Source organism: Hydractinia symbiolongicarpus, chromosome 8 (assembly GCF_029227915.1).
Source record: "Hydractinia symbiolongicarpus strain clone_291-10 chromosome 8, HSymV2.1, whole genome shotgun sequence".
Taxonomy (NCBI): domain Eukaryota; kingdom Metazoa; phylum Cnidaria; class Hydrozoa; order Anthoathecata; family Hydractiniidae; genus Hydractinia; species Hydractinia symbiolongicarpus.
This window is the reverse complement of record NC_079882.1, coordinates 20,613,228-20,630,746: the sequence shown is the minus strand read 5'-3', so window position 1 is coordinate 20,630,746 and position 17,519 is coordinate 20,613,228. Positions and strand designations below refer to the sequence as shown.

At 33.6% G+C, this 17,519-nt stretch overlaps 2 protein-coding genes across 4 annotated transcripts; one reads left to right on the top strand and one right to left on the bottom strand.

Annotated features, from left to right (window-relative positions):
• The first annotated feature begins 200 nt into the window (after positions 1–200).
• On the top strand, positions 201–9,446 carry LOC130655911 (nuclease EXOG, mitochondrial-like). Its single transcript, XM_057458723.1, has 4 exons — positions 201–1,134; positions 4,870–5,165; positions 5,971–6,182; positions 6,370–9,446. Exons 1-4 carry the CDS (start codon positions 995–997, stop codon positions 6,796–6,798), a joined length of 1,077 nt encoding a protein of 358 aa, XP_057314706.1. The 5' UTR covers positions 201–994; the 3' UTR covers positions 6,799–9,446.
• LOC130655913 (neo-calmodulin-like) lies at positions 9,114–17,512 on the bottom strand. 3 transcript variants are annotated; one of them, XM_057458725.1, is made up of 6 exons: positions 17,428–17,508; positions 13,503–13,601; positions 10,919–10,949; positions 10,672–10,815; positions 9,973–10,215; positions 9,114–9,445 (listed from the first exon to the last, which is right to left on the bottom strand). In XM_057458725.1, the coding sequence occupies exons 1-6, from the start codon at positions 17,491–17,493 to the stop codon at positions 9,402–9,404; spliced, it is 627 nt and encodes a 208-aa protein (XP_057314708.1). In that variant the 5' UTR covers positions 17,494–17,508; the 3' UTR covers positions 9,114–9,401. The 3 variants fall into 3 exon arrangements, with proteins under 3 accessions (XP_057314708.1, XP_057314709.1, XP_057314710.1); XM_057458726.1 differs by lacking the exon at positions 17,428–17,508 and adding an exon at positions 15,388–15,515; XM_057458727.1 differs by lacking the exon at positions 13,503–13,601 and having other exon boundaries at positions 17,428–17,512.
• Between the last annotated feature and the right edge of the window lie 7 nt (positions 17,513–17,519).

The following is a 17,519-nucleotide window of genomic DNA, read 5'->3' as shown; positions in this document are numbered from 1 at the left end:
GAGACTTTCGACTTTAGGAGGCAAACAACTTCTTGTATTCTGCTTGTATATATGAATTTTTTGCTCATTGGTGGTGCGAGCGCCACAAAACTACGATGTTTGAAATATTTTTTATTATTGTTATTTTAATTTATGCAAGGAGTATCCAGTCTAAAATTTACCAAGAAATGTAGTAGTTTATTCAGCTTATCTTAGTACTAGTCCCGTTTAATGTATTTTTAAGCAAAAGGGCAAGCTGCCATCTCCTTTTCGCACTGCACAGGAAGTTAAGGATATCTCTAGCAAAGATTATAAAACATTTAAAAGTATACGTCTTTTCTTTAGTGGGGAATTCAGAAAAAAACATTTCTATCTATCAATCATTGTATCTGCCAGTCGTGTATTTGTCGTCGACACGAAAACACTTACTTTGTCCTCACGGCCACCCTTCGTCCCCTGGGTTTTTCACCTTTTTGGTAAAATATATGACAAATAACCTGGAGACGAGGGTGTCTACACGACCTCTGTATGTTTAATTTTTTTGCGAGTCTATTGCCGCCGGCATCAAAAAGTGAAGCCCACTTAAATGTTAAACAAAAATTTATAAGAACACCCTGGTCCAGACCTTTTGAATTCACTTTAAGATTGGTAACCTGACTTTTTATTTTGTAAGGACTAAGGCATCAGTCATTCTGCACGCTCTTTTACATAGAATAACTCACCATGACGAAAACGTGCCACCGCGACGAAGAGTATCACGACGAAACATAAAGTCACGAGGGTTAGGGATTACGACACGAAAAAACCAAACACGGAATATTTACATCAGGTGCGTACTCTATACTACATACTCCATACGTCTACCCTGCATTGGAAGCAGAAAAATAGTAAATCGAACCTTTTTTTGGATCATAACAAAAAGACTCCCTGGGGACAGGGGGTGGGGGGCGATGGTGCTGCGCAGAAAGCCTATGGGATAAAAACATTCTGTTATATACATTAATAAGAAATCACAATGGCGTCTTCAAAACGATGGAAAAACTATAAACAAATAGGAATAAAAACAAAGAAAACCTACCCATTTATACTTGGACTTGCAGTTGGTGCAGGTTTAACAGAATTATTAGAAAACGTGTATCTGGAAGTTAAGTCAAGGTTAAAACTTTGAATATATATAAATAGTTTATGGCAAACAGATGACGTTTTTTATATTTTAATTTTTTTCTGTTTTCATTTTATAGCAAACTTCGCAGATAAACTAAACTCCAGAAGGCACTGGAATACATTATATCCCAGTGAATTTTCAAAGGGTCTGCCCACCCTAGTTTTTGAGCTCAAAAATTCAACAGTTTGCACACTTAAGACACCTTCCAAACTTTATTCCAAGATTAAACACAACATAATGTGTTAACTAGCTATGATCCTAGTTTAGGCAACTTTGACTGTCAAGGACAACTGCAAACAGGCTAGGATAGACTTTTTAGCCAATTAATTTCTGCTAACCGGGCTATCAACATATTTCTTCTGCCTGGCACTTTTACATTGCATATAAGCAACATTTTTTTTACCTAAAAACAGACTATATATATATTAAATCTAGAGCTAGCTATACTTTCATTATCTTTAAAACCCCAGGTCATTATAAATTTGGCCGAAAGCTTCATTTTCATGTAACTAACTGCACAATTTTCTTGTGACTTTGCAAAAAAAGTTTTGTGTGAGAAAAAAGAAAAAAACATGTCTAGCTAGATATTTAAAAATCATTCATGAAGAAACTTCTAAATTTGTTTAGTTTTGTTCAATATGAAATAGTTGTTGCTCGCGATATGCAAGATCCATGTCATTTTTAGTTGTCTACTTAAACCGTTAATAGGGTAGGAATGTTGAAGATATCATACAAGCTTATCTCCAGGGCTGTTGTACGCTTATGTGTCGGCATATCATATGCGTAGAAGAGCCCTGGAGATGAGATTATCATCCATATATGTATCATACCCAGACATAGAAGAAACAAAGAAAAAGTTTATAATTTTCCAGACATGCGTAAAACAAAAATAGCGCTCCCTTCGTGCGGGAAATCTTTTTCGCCTGTCATAGCCATTCCCTCTTGTATTTTAGTTGTATTTTGGACTTTTTGATTGTTTTCTGGTCATTTACTGCTCGTTTCTGGTTGTTTACTACTCATTTCTGCTTGTTTCCTGGCGTTTTTGGTGGTTTCTGCTCGTTTTCGGTCGTTTCCTTTTTTAGTAAGTACGATTCTTAAATAGTTTGCTGGTGATGCAGTTATGTGCTGAGAGATGCTTGGTCTTAGTTTGAAATTAATGTGTGCTGTCAGTCTATACTTTGTGCAATCATATTTTGTACTGACACTAATTATGGTGCACCTTCATCACAAAGGTTGGCCCATAGGGCTTCTTTTTCCTGCACCATTATTGCACACTTTGCATCTTTCAGGCGAAAGAAAATTGACATTAACAATGTCAATGTTTTATTATTTTTCATGCTTATGGCAAAGGTTAGCCAACAGGGCTTTTGTTTCCTGCACCATATAGCACATTGTCCCATATTTTAGACCTGTTGGACTCAATTATTATGGTGCGTATTTCCCAATTGTAGGCCCAACAGGCTTCTTTTTCTACATTATATGACACACTGCATCTTTGGTGCTCCTCCCTGAAGTGGAATCTTATTAGGAGAAACTGGCATGAACTGACTCTCTAAATATATACTTAATAAAATTTTATGAAATATGTTCTTGCTTGTCCTAGTGACTGTGGGGAACATACATACCTGCACCTTAACTGGTTGATGAGGGAAGCCTAACACCTGTACGAGAATTAGGTTTATTATATTTAAGGTTACTGTAAAGGAAACAATTTTTTTTTAGGTTTTTTGCAAAAAATTCATCACATATAGAAAAAAAAGTTTTCTTTCGAATTGTATATTTTATATTCCATGAAATTATTTGGAACATCCCTTTTTTCTGGAAAAAGCCTTTTCAGAAGTGTTATATCCTTCACACCTTCGAGAAAATATGTGCAAAATGAGTTGAGCATATTTTTTGTAAACATTATGCATGATATGAAACTCCCGTATAAATATATGCATAATAATATTTTTTAGATAGTTTACTTTCACCATCGATAAATATATAAATGTTGTCGTATAAAAAATCATTAAAAAAATCAAAGTTAAGAAGTATGCATATCAGCTGTCTCTTGTAACCCTGACTTCTGTCTATTAATAATTCTGAATGCATGCACGCATATTCAGCATAAAGAAAAAGTTCGCACTTCTATCATCTTTCTGCATACTCAGTTCACATATTTTCACAACACAAAATTAAATATCTCGTTAGTAAATTTTCGCATACATGCCTTTACATTTGTGGTCTCTTTTTCCGAAAGCTTCCTATTGGCTCATTGAAATTTCGGTAATGGAAAGCTGAATAAATTATGCACAAAAGTTTCCCAGACTTTTTTGTATAAATTACTGATTAGCGAATTATGACGACAGAAAGAAAAAAATATGCATTGTTTTGAATGATTATATATAATTACAAATAATTTCATAACAATGTTATTAGGAAAAAAAACCGGGAACCTTTTTGAATTTAATTTATGCTGAATATAATGGTGCAAAAACGAGAAGTCTGCGACCAGGCGTTCGGAAAAAGAAGTCATTTTAAAACGTACGGTGAAAAAAAAATGGTGTGTGTTTATTTCATTATATTTTCTTTTTGGAAAATTAACATTTCACAAAAATAACACCATCAAAAAAGTCTTTCATCAAGCATTCAGGAACAAAAACAGAAGAAAAAACATAAAAGTATTGATAAATTATAAGGGTTTTTCATCAAGTGAGTTTTTTCCTTTACAGTAACCTTAAAGAGGAAGATGGCATGGAGATGGCTGATTCTGCCTCTGGCCTAAAACCTTAGTTGGATCTACAAGCCAAATTAAATATGACCCAGTGCAAGGAAACCCTGTATATATACCTAAAAATCAAACATCGACCACTAAATAGCGCAGCGTATTCAGTTGACATCCAAGCTAATGAAGACATGATATCTAGTGTCCAGGGTTTCTGTACGGGGTCACCACTGTTGTATTTATGGAGAGTAGGAGTTTAAATGCCTGTACGTTCAAGAGCAAAAGGCTTACTGTGTTCCACTTTTGTTCTATTGCTTTGATTTGGAGCTATATAGCATTAAGATAACAGGCTAAAGGTAGTCTACTGTTTTAGTTGAGACAGGCTAGTGTTGTGCCTATTAGTCATAGGCCAACACCACATCAGTGAAGTATATATTTCAGGATGGCCAACAAGACTAGTCAACCAAGTTAGCCTCATACTGGGATAGAGTGGAGATACCACTTTACGTTTGTAATCCCAATTAACATGTGCTACATTTTTAGTTTAGCACCATTGAGCAAGCAAATAAACTACATAAAAGGTTGCGTGACTAGACATTGTTGTCACAATTATCATAAGAAAACATAACAAATTGCCTAAACAAGATGCTCTCCTAACTAATGGAAAAACTCCTAACTAAGCTACTATCCTAATTTGGCGTCAAACAATTAAAGGAAAGTTAATAAAAATGGAAGGATTTTTTAGAGAGTAAATGAACATTTTTTTTTTTATAATACGATTTACACTTGTTTTTACCTAGAACTACATAATAATATATGTGTGAATTTTAACTTCAACAGTCTTTATTTTATGTGTACTACATAAAAGCATAATTTGATTTTGGTTTTCTTTAAAATTTTGACCCCCCGAACCTGCAAAAATCTTATTGACTTCTTTTTTTGTGTTGAAACTTATCCTGTATGTCATTTGAAAGTTGTAATTGTAATTGTAATTTTGATACTTTTAATATTTCTATAGGTTGCTAAACCAAACAAAATCATCTTCATTGTCCACTACACAAATAATTGAGGAGAACTATGGCTTGCCCAAAGCTATTCAGAATCTGCATTATAGTTATTATGCCTTGGGGTATGACAACGCTAAAAAAGTTCCTTCATGGGTAGCTGAGTATCTCACTAAAGCACAACTGCAAGGACCAGCAGAACGATACAACTGTAATTTTAAGCATGATTTAAAAATCCCAGCAAAATTTCGATCCAGCAATGAAGATTACCTGGGTAGTGGTTTTGCACGTGGTCACATGGTACCAGCAGGTTGGTTAGTCTTTATGTTCAAAATAATACAAGTTTATATATTTATAATTATTTACAATCTTGTAATAGTTGTGGTCTTTTACGCAAACATTTTTTCTGATAAAAAATAAGTAAGTGATGTGAATTTTGTGTGTTAGTCATGCAATTTTCACTCAAGTTTAAATTTCATGTACCTTTTTTTTGCAAATGTAATTTTCACGCACTCCTTACATGTATGTATAAGAAGAAGCTTATTGAACACCTCAAATTATTAAACATCTTAAAAATTTAAGTTTTTAGGAACATTTATTTGATATCAAGGATTATTTTGTCAGGCTGGTTAGTGCTAAAAGATATATGCCAACTAACACAGATTATTGATAATAGTTTAATTTATAATGATTAATTATATTTTGAAAAAAATCTTTTTTTTTATTTCATGCAATCTATTTTTTGCACGAATAAAAAGAAATACATATTCTGTGCAATTCTCAATCCAATTCTCAAGTTTAACCAAGTCCTCTTATATATAAGCTCTGCTGTGCTGAGCCCAAATAATAAAAATTTTCATTGATGAGGATCCAAGATACAACTAATTAAACCAATATCGTGCAGCTGACCTAGCTTTGTTGTATAAAACGGCGAACTATAAGACTTGTAATGCTAAGAGATTTCTAAGTTTGGAAGAGCATAGCTTATATATGGGTCTTAATTTAAGATCTATAAAAACACAATTTCCAATGTGATGTTTATGTAATTGCAAAATAATTTAATTTTTCTCTGTTTATTCTTACTCCATTTATGACGTGTCCAATTTCATTTTTAGGGGATATTAAAAGTGACCAGGGTGGCATGTCAGAGACTTTTTATCTTTCCAATATTGTTCCACAAGATTATGGAAACAATGGTGGATTCTGGTATCGAATGGAGGTATATTGCAGAACACTTGCTAAAAGATATGATGGCGTGTATGTTATCTCTGGTCCGTTATTTAAACCGGAAAAAGATGATAGCGGGAAAAAGTTTTTAAAATTTCAGGTATACGTTTTGTTAGTTATTCTGGACTGTTATATCTGCACTTAGCTCTGTAAAATATTATAGCTAAATTGATTTTCACTTGGGTTTTGTGTTTCATTACCCATTGGATCAAACAATTTTGTTTGACTGAAATCTTACCTAACAAGCGGCCTTGCAAATTAATTAGATGTTTATGTTATGATTCTAGGTCATAGGTGAAAACAACGTAGCCGTACCCACACATCTCTATAAAGTGATATTAATCGAAAAAAATCACAAACCCAAAGCGATTGGATCGTTTATAGTCCCAAACGCAACAATAAGTGACCAAAAAACATTACAAGACTTTCAAGTATCTTTAGAAGAAATCGAGAAACTTACAGGTTATGAAATTTTTCCCAAATTGGATAATAATCGAGTCAAAGACTTGTGTGCTGTAGACGACTGCAAATTAATTAAAAAGGAATTACTTGACTTGTATAATATGACAAGATGGCTACAAAAAGCAAAGTCAAACCAAGAACTCGATAAGATTTGGAAAGTTATTAAAAACAAAGGTATTCAAGTTGATCAGCAATTTTTAGATGAATATTGGAAAAAGAAAAATCAGTTCAAGCAAGATGAAGGTAATGGTTAGTGCCCAACTCTTCATATGTCATTGTTGATGAAATACCATCTAATGTATAAGTATAATACAATGCTGATATTTATATTTTTGGAAAAGTATCAAGTGTGAAATTTTTTTACTCACACGTGGATTGTCACACACAAATATGTGACAAAGAAACGTTCCTACAGTTAATGAAGGCTTGTCAGGATGTTTTAATCTTTTGTAATGCCTTGTTACAATCTTGGACCAAAACTCTATCTTTTTGACAAACTAGTCGCTCATTCTAACATTTTAATGATTCTACATAATGGGGCAATCCGTAGCATGGCGCAAAATGACGGAGAGCTGAAAATAAAGGGGCATGAGACGAGCAACTAGCACCGTTTAAGATTTTGTATTAAAGACCAAACTGTATAATTCCAAATTTTAACCACAAAAACCGAGATGTAAATCCGAGAGATTGCAGTAAAAATGAATCGTATATTACACGCCAAAATCTTTGTAGTTTTTTTAAGGCGCATAATTATTTTAAAAAAATAACATGTAACGTGACGAAGATTGATATTTTCGATAATCTACGATGAATACTCGCGGAATTTTTATACCGTAGTTAGCCACCTGTTGCTAATGTTAAATGTATGGAAAAGATCCTGTTTGTTAAAAATCAGGAAACACCTAGTAAGCCACCTGAAAATATTTGGTTCTTACGTAGACTCACCTTGAAAGAACCTGCGGTCGAGAGTCGAGAGTCGATCGAAAGATCCTTTCGATCTTCTGGGCTTCTTTTATGTCATGACAACCTAAAGAAGGTTCTTGTTCTTGCTAATAACGTGACTGTTTTTGATTGGTTATATATTCAATCTAGTGAATTTTTTGGAACGCTGTTTCGGTGACAGTTTTTGTTGCTTTCCAGGAAATGTTTGCAATGCATGAAAACCCATTTTTTTACATTTGTAATAATTGATTCTCTTAAGTATAAAATGTACCTAGGAATGTCCTGTCCCCAGGGTGTGTTGCATGATGTCGGAACCATCGTTTACCTGGCGGCCTCAGTGTCAGGCCTCCAGGTAAACGGTGACGAAACGACGGAACTTAACTATATTTTGAATTTCCTGCTGAGCATTTGTAGATAATAACACATTTTCATTGCGAAATTAAAGATTCCGAAACAGTAACCTCAAATAGCTATTATATAGCTATTTGTATAGCGAATGTTCGTCTGTGTTTGAAAATGTGAAATTTGAGGATACTAGGCAATTTCTCAAAACATCATCATCATTCTCGGCTTACCGTCCATTTCCCATGCTAGCATGGGTTTGACGGGGTATATTAATGACCCTCTTCCAATCTGATCTAGACTGTGTTAGATCTAAACTCAACTTCTCTGTATCAAGTCTGTCCTTATAACCTCCTGCTAAGTCTTCCTCGGTCTGCGTCTGGGCTTTGCCCCAGGAACTATCAAGTCTCTACACTTTCTTACCCAATCATCCCCCTCCATTTTTTCCAAGTGCCTCAGCCAATTCAATCTTCTTATCTGTATAACATCTTTAATTCTACGGATACTTAGCCTGCTTCTTAGCTCATCTAAACTCTTTCTGTCTCTCAGACTGGCGTTACACATCCACCTAACCATTCTCATATAATTCCTTTCAAAATCCTGCTTCACTATGTCTCACTATTGTACAATATAACCGACATAGCCGATAAAAAAGCTTTTTTTCATTTTCTCCCATTTCTTATCCTTCCTATAGGTATAACGCCGAGATAACTCTTCAGTCAATGGGTCTTCTAAGGCTAACTTTTTTTTCCGTCGAAGTGGCGCCGGAATGTCGGGGTCAGCATAGGCAGTATATGTCGTAGATACTACCAATTGGAGTCCTTTATGTATTTTTTTATATCAGTATCTTTTTTGTGTTGATTTAACTTGAAGTCGGGCTGATTTCGTTCGAGGGCCGGGAGACTGTAAAGTCTCTTTATTTACAGCATAGCAGGCCCGCGTTGGTGATTAAAGCTTGTAATTCAACCACACATGCTCGACTAAAACCAGTAAGAAAATATGTTGGCACATAACCGCAAATTTTAAAGTAGTAATTTTGGATATTTTTATATTAGATTTGTCCAATTTGAACTTGTCAAAATTCACTTCTGTTCACACAGCAGTTCTTATGTTATTTGGTTAAATTCAAACTTATTAAGCTGTGCTGATTATTGCAGACGTGACTCAGTGCGACTAGAGGATTCTAAACGCTGCTTAGCATACCTAAGTATATATACGGACTGTAGAGTTACCGTGGCCGTCATGGAGTGACAAAACGATGTATGGGGACAAAATAGGAAATGGATTGTATGGATACAATTTTTTTATTTGATAAAAATAATTGTGTACTGTTATTAGTAATTATTTACAAATATATACATTTAATGTTAACACGTTTTGTCCGCCTTCCTATGACAATACATTTGAAGAGCAACTTCGAACAGTTCACTTATGCTTGCATTGCGTCAAGTAGGATTATATTCTGGATATTTATAATCCTTTGTCTCGTTCTTGTTGATTCAAGTTGCGAGTACTTGTGTGCTTGTGAAGATAATATTTCAAGTGAAGTTTTTATTTAATGATTTTGTACAGCTCACCTGGATAAAAAGTTTCCGCTAGCGACCATCCTTTTAAATTCTAAAGAGAACCGACGTTTTATTAAAAATACCATTTGCGAAAATTCTTTGACGGTTTTAATTTCGAACAAAACACTCGTTTGAAAATTTTAGCGTTAAAATTTTTGTTGCTTGGAAATTTAGGCGTTTGAATTTTTTTTATAATTACAATGTTTCTTATATAGGAAGGGGAAATTAAAAGTTTATTTTTTGTGGCTCTATTTCGTAAACATCAGTCACTAGAAGACTTTATCACGACAAAAAAATCATTGACGGATGTCTTGAGCTAAACATGTTCTTTATCTCGTTCGAATTATAGGCACAAAAACGTCCGAAATAGGGCAAAAATTGTCCGAAATATTTGGTGTTTTGGTAATTAATCTACCGAGGCAGTTTTGACGAGGGAAAATGTATGTTTTAGTTCTGTACTGTCTTTTCGCAAGGGAGGAGTGACCTTCAACGTAGGAGAGATATACTCATGTTGTTGCTTGGTTCAAGTATTTTGATTCAGTGATGAAGTGGTGAGAGCATTTAGACTGAACAGCTTACCACAAAAACTAATTTTCCCATCTTTGTTCATGTCTGCCTCCTTAATCATTTTACGAATATCCTTTTTGCGCACTTTTTCACCGAGGCCTTTCATCATGGCTTTTAATTCCTTCTCAGAGATAAAACCATCGTTATTTGTGTCAATCATGCCGAATAAACTCTCCATCTCTTGGTCGATATTTTGAACCAGTGTATTACTGTCCATGAGATTTAGGAATTCGTGAAAATCGATCAACCCATTTCCTATAACCGAAAAATTTAGTAAACAATGGTGAAACCACAAGTAGAAGTTTCCTGCGCAGCCTAGCTAAATCAAAATGTTCTGTTAAAAATCACTAAAAAGACAGATTTTTCTTTTTCGTATTTTGAACACTTTGTTCCTAAAAGGGGTTTAGCTTTGCTTATGGTTTTGTCACTTGAGCACAAAAAAAAGATGTTTTTGGGTTTTTTTGGAAATGACGTTTACGATTTCTCGCAGCAACCTTTAAGATTTATATTTGGTAAGAAGCTTTTGTTAAAAAAATTAATCCCTCCCCTTGAAAACTGTTCGAGCTGTTGACATTTAAAAGTGTTGCGCATGGTATAAATGTTGAAATTTTTAAGTAACATTGTTGTGCATGGTCACACTGTCGAAATTTTAAAGCAACGGTGTTATGTATGGTCAAACTGTCGACATTTCAAAGTAACTGTTGTGCTTACCGTCTTTATCAACTAAGTTAATCATCTCTTCCAGTTCACTGTTCGAAATCATGTGACCAAAATTTTCCATTGCTTCTGAAAGTTCCTGCTTTGAGATAAATCCGTCGGAATTTTTGTCAAAAACTGTAAATGCTTCTCGTAGATCTATGAAAGCAAATGTGTTACCCATTTGAAAATAATAAATAACAGCTCTACGTTTTTTCTTTAACCAATGGTCAATAAGAAAAAAAATTATTTTTAGACTTACCGTCCATGCTTTTTGGAGAAATGGGATGGGCCTATAAATACGAAAAATAACATTTCAATTTTAAAATTACACACGCTCTGACCGTCTACTTTAGTGCACGTTTTTCATTCAAGTTTGATTGTGTGAACAATGCTTAGAATTTAAACTCAAGAGAGTTTGAAAGACAAGACTTCACAACCAACTCCTTTCTTAGGCTCCTGGTAAAAATATCGAAAGGTACTTTTCTACATGCATGCTGCTGTCAAATATTATCAACTATCACATTAGCTAAATATAAACAATGATCGTGATCTGTTGCGGTTCTTTAAGTGGGCCTTGACGTCAGATCAGAATTAAAACTTAATTTTTATAGTGTTTAAGCCAATTCTTTACCATGCCCTTTGTGTTCGATACAACTAAATTGCATAAAAAAAAATATAATATTTTTTATGCGTGTTTGTGCCGAGGTTTTGTTAATGTTGCTATTTTTTTTTAAAAGTGTGTTTATAACATGTTTTTTAACAGTTCGAATATCATCTGTCACATATTGTATATGTTCTCGACACAGAAAAAAAATAACAATAAACTTTGAACTTTGGCTAGGTACTGTGAAATTTGATGATCACGCGACGAATTTGTGTAACTAGTCGTTAGCGCGTGGAAAAATCCACGGGTTCGCCCGTCGCAGCTAAGATACCATTTTGCGTGACAGACAGACGGACGGACGGACAGACGTATACGGGCATTATAATATAGATAATCCGTGAGGCTGCTTTAAAATTACTAACGTCTTTCGAAAAGCATCAAAAAACAAGAAAAGACTAAATTCCATAATTTCAGCACCTGTGGCCACAGCCCTTTATTTTTGCTCACTGAAAATTACAACGCTGCATAGCTTACCAATGTTAAAGATGACATGTTAAAACAGAAACTCTAACTTGTCTTTCCTTTCCAACAGCATCACCTCGTATAGAAAATATTTTTCTATACACCTTGCTTAAGCTCTTGTACTTAGAATAATATTATCTTTTAACATCAAATTCTGTCACGGTGATAATACAATAGTTTTTAAATAATATTTCTTTATAATAAAGATTTATAATATGCCTGTTCCCAATTTTTTTCAAACTTTGTTAACGTGTTCAGTTAATACACAAGTTTATTCTTATCATGTCGTTTTGTTTTCTCTTTAATTGTTTAAACATAATTCTATTTATGTAATCTATAATTTTATAGCTTTCTGTAATTTGATGTATTTCTAACCAATTAAATTTTCACTTTAACCAGCAAATTCACAGATGTTTTTTAAGTTATTGATTTCATACTCTGTCGACGAAATATAAATTTGTTGAAAGAAACCTCAGGTTATACGATTTTGCCTTGCTCGAAACGAACCAGTATTTGAAACTTGTCTGAGTTGTCATAGAGATTACCTTGTACTGAGTAGGACAATCAATGCCGTCTATGTTATCTGCCTCATGTTTTGACAGAAAGAATCCTATTGATTAAAATGACATTACAACAAATGTAAGTTAATTAGGCCGCCTGCTATCATTTTTACATCTTTTAATAACCTTGTTCCCAGGGTCTTTTTTTACTTAAACCGTCTTAGATATTAAAAAAAGCAAAAAAGGCCGAGGTTTGATGTTTCGTGTTTGAAAATAGTAAGAAAGAAATAATGGTACACATTTCATTATTGAGTCCCAGAAATAAAAATAGCTAGATAAAACCTGGCTTTCTAGAAAAATTGCAATGCGACTTCCTGCTGGAGTTATTTGAACATTTTTAGCTCGCCTAAACAAGACAGTGTTGCCAATCTTGAGAGGATTGGGCTTGAGAAATAAAAAATGTTCTGATGATAATCCGCTTAATGAAAGATAAGAGAAATTAATTTGACTCTGATAAGCCTCGTTCAAGATAAAAACAAGAGCGACCAAGTTAGTTACCAGTTCAATACTGTATATGGTGAAAAAAGAACTAAGAAAAGAACTGGAAGTTAAATATTTTCTCTAGTTTTGTGGTCATTTTATTACCAGCGGTGCACGCCGCTGTATTGCTCTAAGATACAAGTTATGTAGGACCTTTTGATAAAAGATGCTTTGTGTTGACTGCTTTCTACATCATGTGACAATAATAATCATGACACTACTGACAATGCTGTACGCTATATCGAAATGGTAATTGCATGATTTTATAAATGTCATTTCATTTTTCCCTTTATAAAAATTATGGAATGCTTTTATGAAGTTGCTAATTGCTCTTAGCTGATTAAGGAAATCTTATTCTTCGACCCAACCAACTTCGTTCCCATTTTTGACGATTTGCTAGGATAATACCTGTACCTACAAGCTTAATTTGTCCGTGAAGTCATTGTTTCTAAAAAGTCCTTGCTTGATAAGATTTTGTATCGCCTACTGATTTGTACTGCTGCAAACTCGTTCCCAGGCTTCTTTACGTCAATGAGATTTGTCTTATGTATAGAAAAAAAGCGAGCCTTTAACAGCTAAGCCTAATAAAACTATTTAACAGTTTAGCCAGTAGCTTACTTATTTAAGAGAGTACTTAATGTTTGAAGCCGTATTAAGTACGCACGGAATTAACTTACCACGATCGCTTTGTATTGTTTTCCAACGAAACCTTCTAAGATATGCATCCTAGCCTCCTTATTGCTCTCGCGTCCGTCTGTTTGCTTTCCACAAGCCAACTAAACATATGAGAAAAGGTTTCTTTATAAATGTCATCGGATGCTAATTACGCAATTTCGAACATGTGACATCGTATTTGTGGTACGTCATCGAGAACCATTTCAAAACTCTATTAATAACTTTATTATGATCATTATGGCGCTCCTTAACATGTGATGTTTTACAGTCTTTTTCGCAATGAAATTTTAAATCATATGAAATTTTAGTTGAAATTGTTTGATTACGGATATAGACGGATTTAAAGATAGAACGTAAAAATGTTTTCAGCCATTTTTTAACCGGTGAAAGATGTAGACATGCGATATTAAACCAAACGAAGGAGGATTTCTTCTGAAAATGTGATTTTTCATCCGTGGCCAATCGGGAAAAGATATACGTCTGAAAAAGTAGTGTTTTGAAACAGATGAACAGTCGTTTTTCCCCAACAAGAGTTAAAGTGACGAGAAATAATAAATTCTTTATATGTTTCCCATTTCATAGTTAATTAAAAAAAAAATTTTCTTGTTTTACAACAACAGACAATAAATAACAAACTAAATTTGATTGAGAAATAATCGCATATCATGTACATAGAAAAAGAAATCCTGGGAACGAGTTTCTACCAACTGAGCATTTACTTGGCTCATTGGATTGTGATATCGCACTAAAATTGGTAATTTGAGGTTTAAATCAAGATAATTTTAGAATTGATCAGATCTGTTTATTTACCAACGTCACCTTAGTAACGAGTATGTGATGTAAAATTTAACTAAATAGTCTTCTAATGGGATTTTAAATTGTTTTTTGTTTTGTTTCAGTTACTAAAATATGTGAATACATAGAAGCTATCAATCTATATTTCCCCTTTAAATTGTAAATAATTTCGTAGGATATAACTCTAGTATTAAGCAAGAAAAATATACCACAAGAAGGAAGTAAATTGATGAACGAAGTAACATTTGGACATTACCATTTGGCTAATTGCTTACTGTCAGACGTTAATTGCTCATGATGATAAGTAGACAATTAATGGCGTCATTACTATGTCAGAGTGAAAAGTGAAGTAAACATTTTCTGAGCCAAAAAATATTATCGTATATTTTTCATAACAGAAATTTAAAGCTTTTAAGGCCGTTCAAGGATAGTTTAATGAAAATATGGAACCCATCAGAAAAGGTAGCTTGAATGTTAAGAAAAAAATAGATGAATCTACACTTTCTATACAAAAAGAGATGTGCCAAAGCAAAACATGTAGATAATTTTTGATGTGTGTTTTTAGAGGAAACAGCGCGTCATTTGAAAGGAAGACAACACAGGCGCAACGCGTATAATGCGGACGGAATTAGGACATGTATGTGATTGATCAACTGCCATGACGTGCTAATATGACAAATACAATTTCTATTCTGCTATGAACGCACTTTATCAGGGGAAGAAAAATCACTTTTAATGAGACACTCATTTTCCGTTTGACAATTTTTTTTTTTAATTGGTAACAATTTGTGAATCAAGCATGAAATTCGAAACTGAAAAAGCGTGACGCAGTTATCAGCCATATATATTGCATTATTTGCAACCTGTTGCGTTTTCGATACCTTATGTGGAAAATAAAAATAAAGTTTATGGATACTTTGTTACGCAAAACAAAATGAAATGGACTACACCAAATCCAGTTTAACAGGGTTGGAGGGAAATGAGTAACAGACATTTATTTTTGTCCTTTGTTGTGGTTTTCAATGCTGTGTTGAGATATTTTGAACCTGCTACCGTAGACAAGAAAATATTATATTCCATAGCTACACTCACCATGTTTTTTTTCCGCATGTTTGATGTTTATCTGGAGCTTGTTCGTGATGTAAATTCTCGCACAGCTCAGTATGTCTTCGATCGTTTGATAGCTTTTTAAGCACGAAATTTTTATCACCTCTTCAAACGTCAAAATGTCATAAGCTGGACTAACGTGTTAATCTCGTGGGAATGTTTTTTATTGTTCCCAAATTGATTGAAAAACTTGGATGACATTTGTTTGAGAATCTTTAAATTCTTTTTACTGCGTTTTTATAAATGGTAGTTAGTTTTGCGGATCAAAAAAAAAAAAAATAGATTTCGCGAGTAATAATTTTCGTAAATGAGTGTTTGTAAGAAAGATTTTCGGTCTTAATTTTCACGAGTGGCGTGGAAATCTCTATAATAATCTGTCTGTCTGTCAGCCAAGACCTGGTCATGCTGAACTACCAACGAAATCTTTAAACAACAAATAGCAAATGCGATATCTATCGACTTTGCTAAGACGGGCGAATTACCGTATTTATCTGAGTAAACTTTCATCGATGGCTATGGCGACGCGTTTTATTTTCGTCGATTGACTAAAATTGCACCCTTACGCACTCTCACGAATTGCTGGATTTTGTGACTTTTTTCGCGGATATCTGCGGGTATTACGCTACTACACCTTTCCCGAATTTCATAAATTATAATAATTATGACGTCATCTAAAATTTTATAATTTCGGCCATATAAAGAGTTTGACCGTAACTTTCAGGTCGGAATTGAGGCACTTAACGAACAGAAATATTTACGAAATTTATAAGAATCATTATTAGTTTGGCATATTTAGGAAATTATTAAGAAATTATTATCATTCAGGTATTTGGAACGTTTTTAACTAAAACAAAAAAAATATTTGCGCCAAAATCAACCTTGTTTCCAGTGCGTGTTAGGTTTTTATATTTGTTATGTTCCATACAAAAGCAAGTCCTGGGGACAACGTTGTGCCCAAATATAATCTCAATGAGGTACTTAAAATAAAACAACAACACAGGTAGACCGCAATTTACTGATCATTTTGAAATAATGAATTTGTATTTTATCGTGGGATCTTCATGACTGGATTGTTATATTTGTTTCAAAACTGTTGAAGCCCTGCCTCACTTATATATATTTCACGGGTTATATTATGTATTTTTAACTACCTATCGTGTTATATTAAAACCTCGATTTCAAGCCATACACCCTTTGTATAATTAAAACGAGGCTAAAATAACACAAAAAACCAAAGAAGCAACAAAAAAAAAAAGGCTAAGAAAACAATCGTTTTTTTTTTTCAAAGTTTGATGGCTGGGTTTCGAATTTACTATCCATAATCAACTGGCGTTAATAGATTTTTTATTCCTTAAGTCAATTGAGAAATAGTTTTGTAAAGATCACAACACGACCCTACTTTATCCCACGAATAAAATAATTTATTACGAATGTGGAGTGGGTCAAATTTTTATTAAAAAAATGTACTTTATTTTATTTTATTTTTACTTTCGTATTATTATTATTTTTTTTTGAGAAATTTGATCTTTTTATTACAACGAATATTCGTATTTACCCGCTGTCGTAAAACGAGTAAATAATTGACTGATAAATTCTTTTTTTCGATAGCGAGAATGTCTACAAAATGATTGTGGATTTAAAAATAGCTTTTTGTTGAGCTTATGTACAAAAAATTTGTTCAATAAACGCACAGCTCAATTTAGACGACTGTTTGACGAGATTAACGTCATTAGAAAAATGACGTCAAAACAGCTGGCTTTATTCCGACTGTCAACTTTTTTTGATCTCGTTTGTCCTTCCTTGTTGACAAAGAGCCGCCATCTGTAAGAGTTATGTGAGAAATACCGCTATTTCACCTTTTTTTTAAAATAAGAAAAATGAAATTTAGCTGTTAATAATCTAGTTGCGTTAATAGCTCTTTTTATCACTTAGTCAAGAGGAAAATAGTTTTCTGATTTGAAGGAAGGGGAAGTATAGAGGTTTACACATATAACATAGAAACCTATAATGAACGCTGCTTCTTACCATTGCACTGTTTTCTGGTGTTGTTTCTTCTGGTAATATGCTTTCCTTCTTCACAAGCTCGTACATATATAATTAATTCTATTTCAACTATA

Bases quoted from the DNA above. Each gene is read 5' to 3' on its own strand.
- LOC130655911 (XM_057458723.1), top strand. From the start codon at position 995: ATGGCGTCTTCAAAACGATGGAAAAACTATAAACAAATAGGAATAAAA. The intron at 1,135-4,869 runs GTTAAAACTTTG...ATATTTCTATAG, and splicing joins TATCTGGAAGTTAAGTCAAG to GTTGCTAAACCAAACAAAAT. The intron at 5,166-5,970 runs GTTGGTTAGTCT...TTTCATTTTTAG, and splicing joins TGGTCACATGGTACCAGCAG to GGGATATTAAAAGTGACCAG.
- LOC130655913 (XM_057458725.1), bottom strand. From the start codon at position 17,493: ATGTACGAGCTTGTGAAGAAGGAAAGCATATTACCAGAAGAAACAACA. The intron at 10,816-10,918 runs GTAAGTCTAAAA...TTGCTTTCATAG, and splicing joins TTCTCCAAAAAGCATGGACG to ATCTACGAGAAGCATTTACA. The intron at 9,446-9,972 runs GTAAGCTGTTCA...GGTTCTCTTTAG, and splicing joins TGGGAAAATTAGTTTTTGTG to AATTTAAAAGGATGGTCGCT.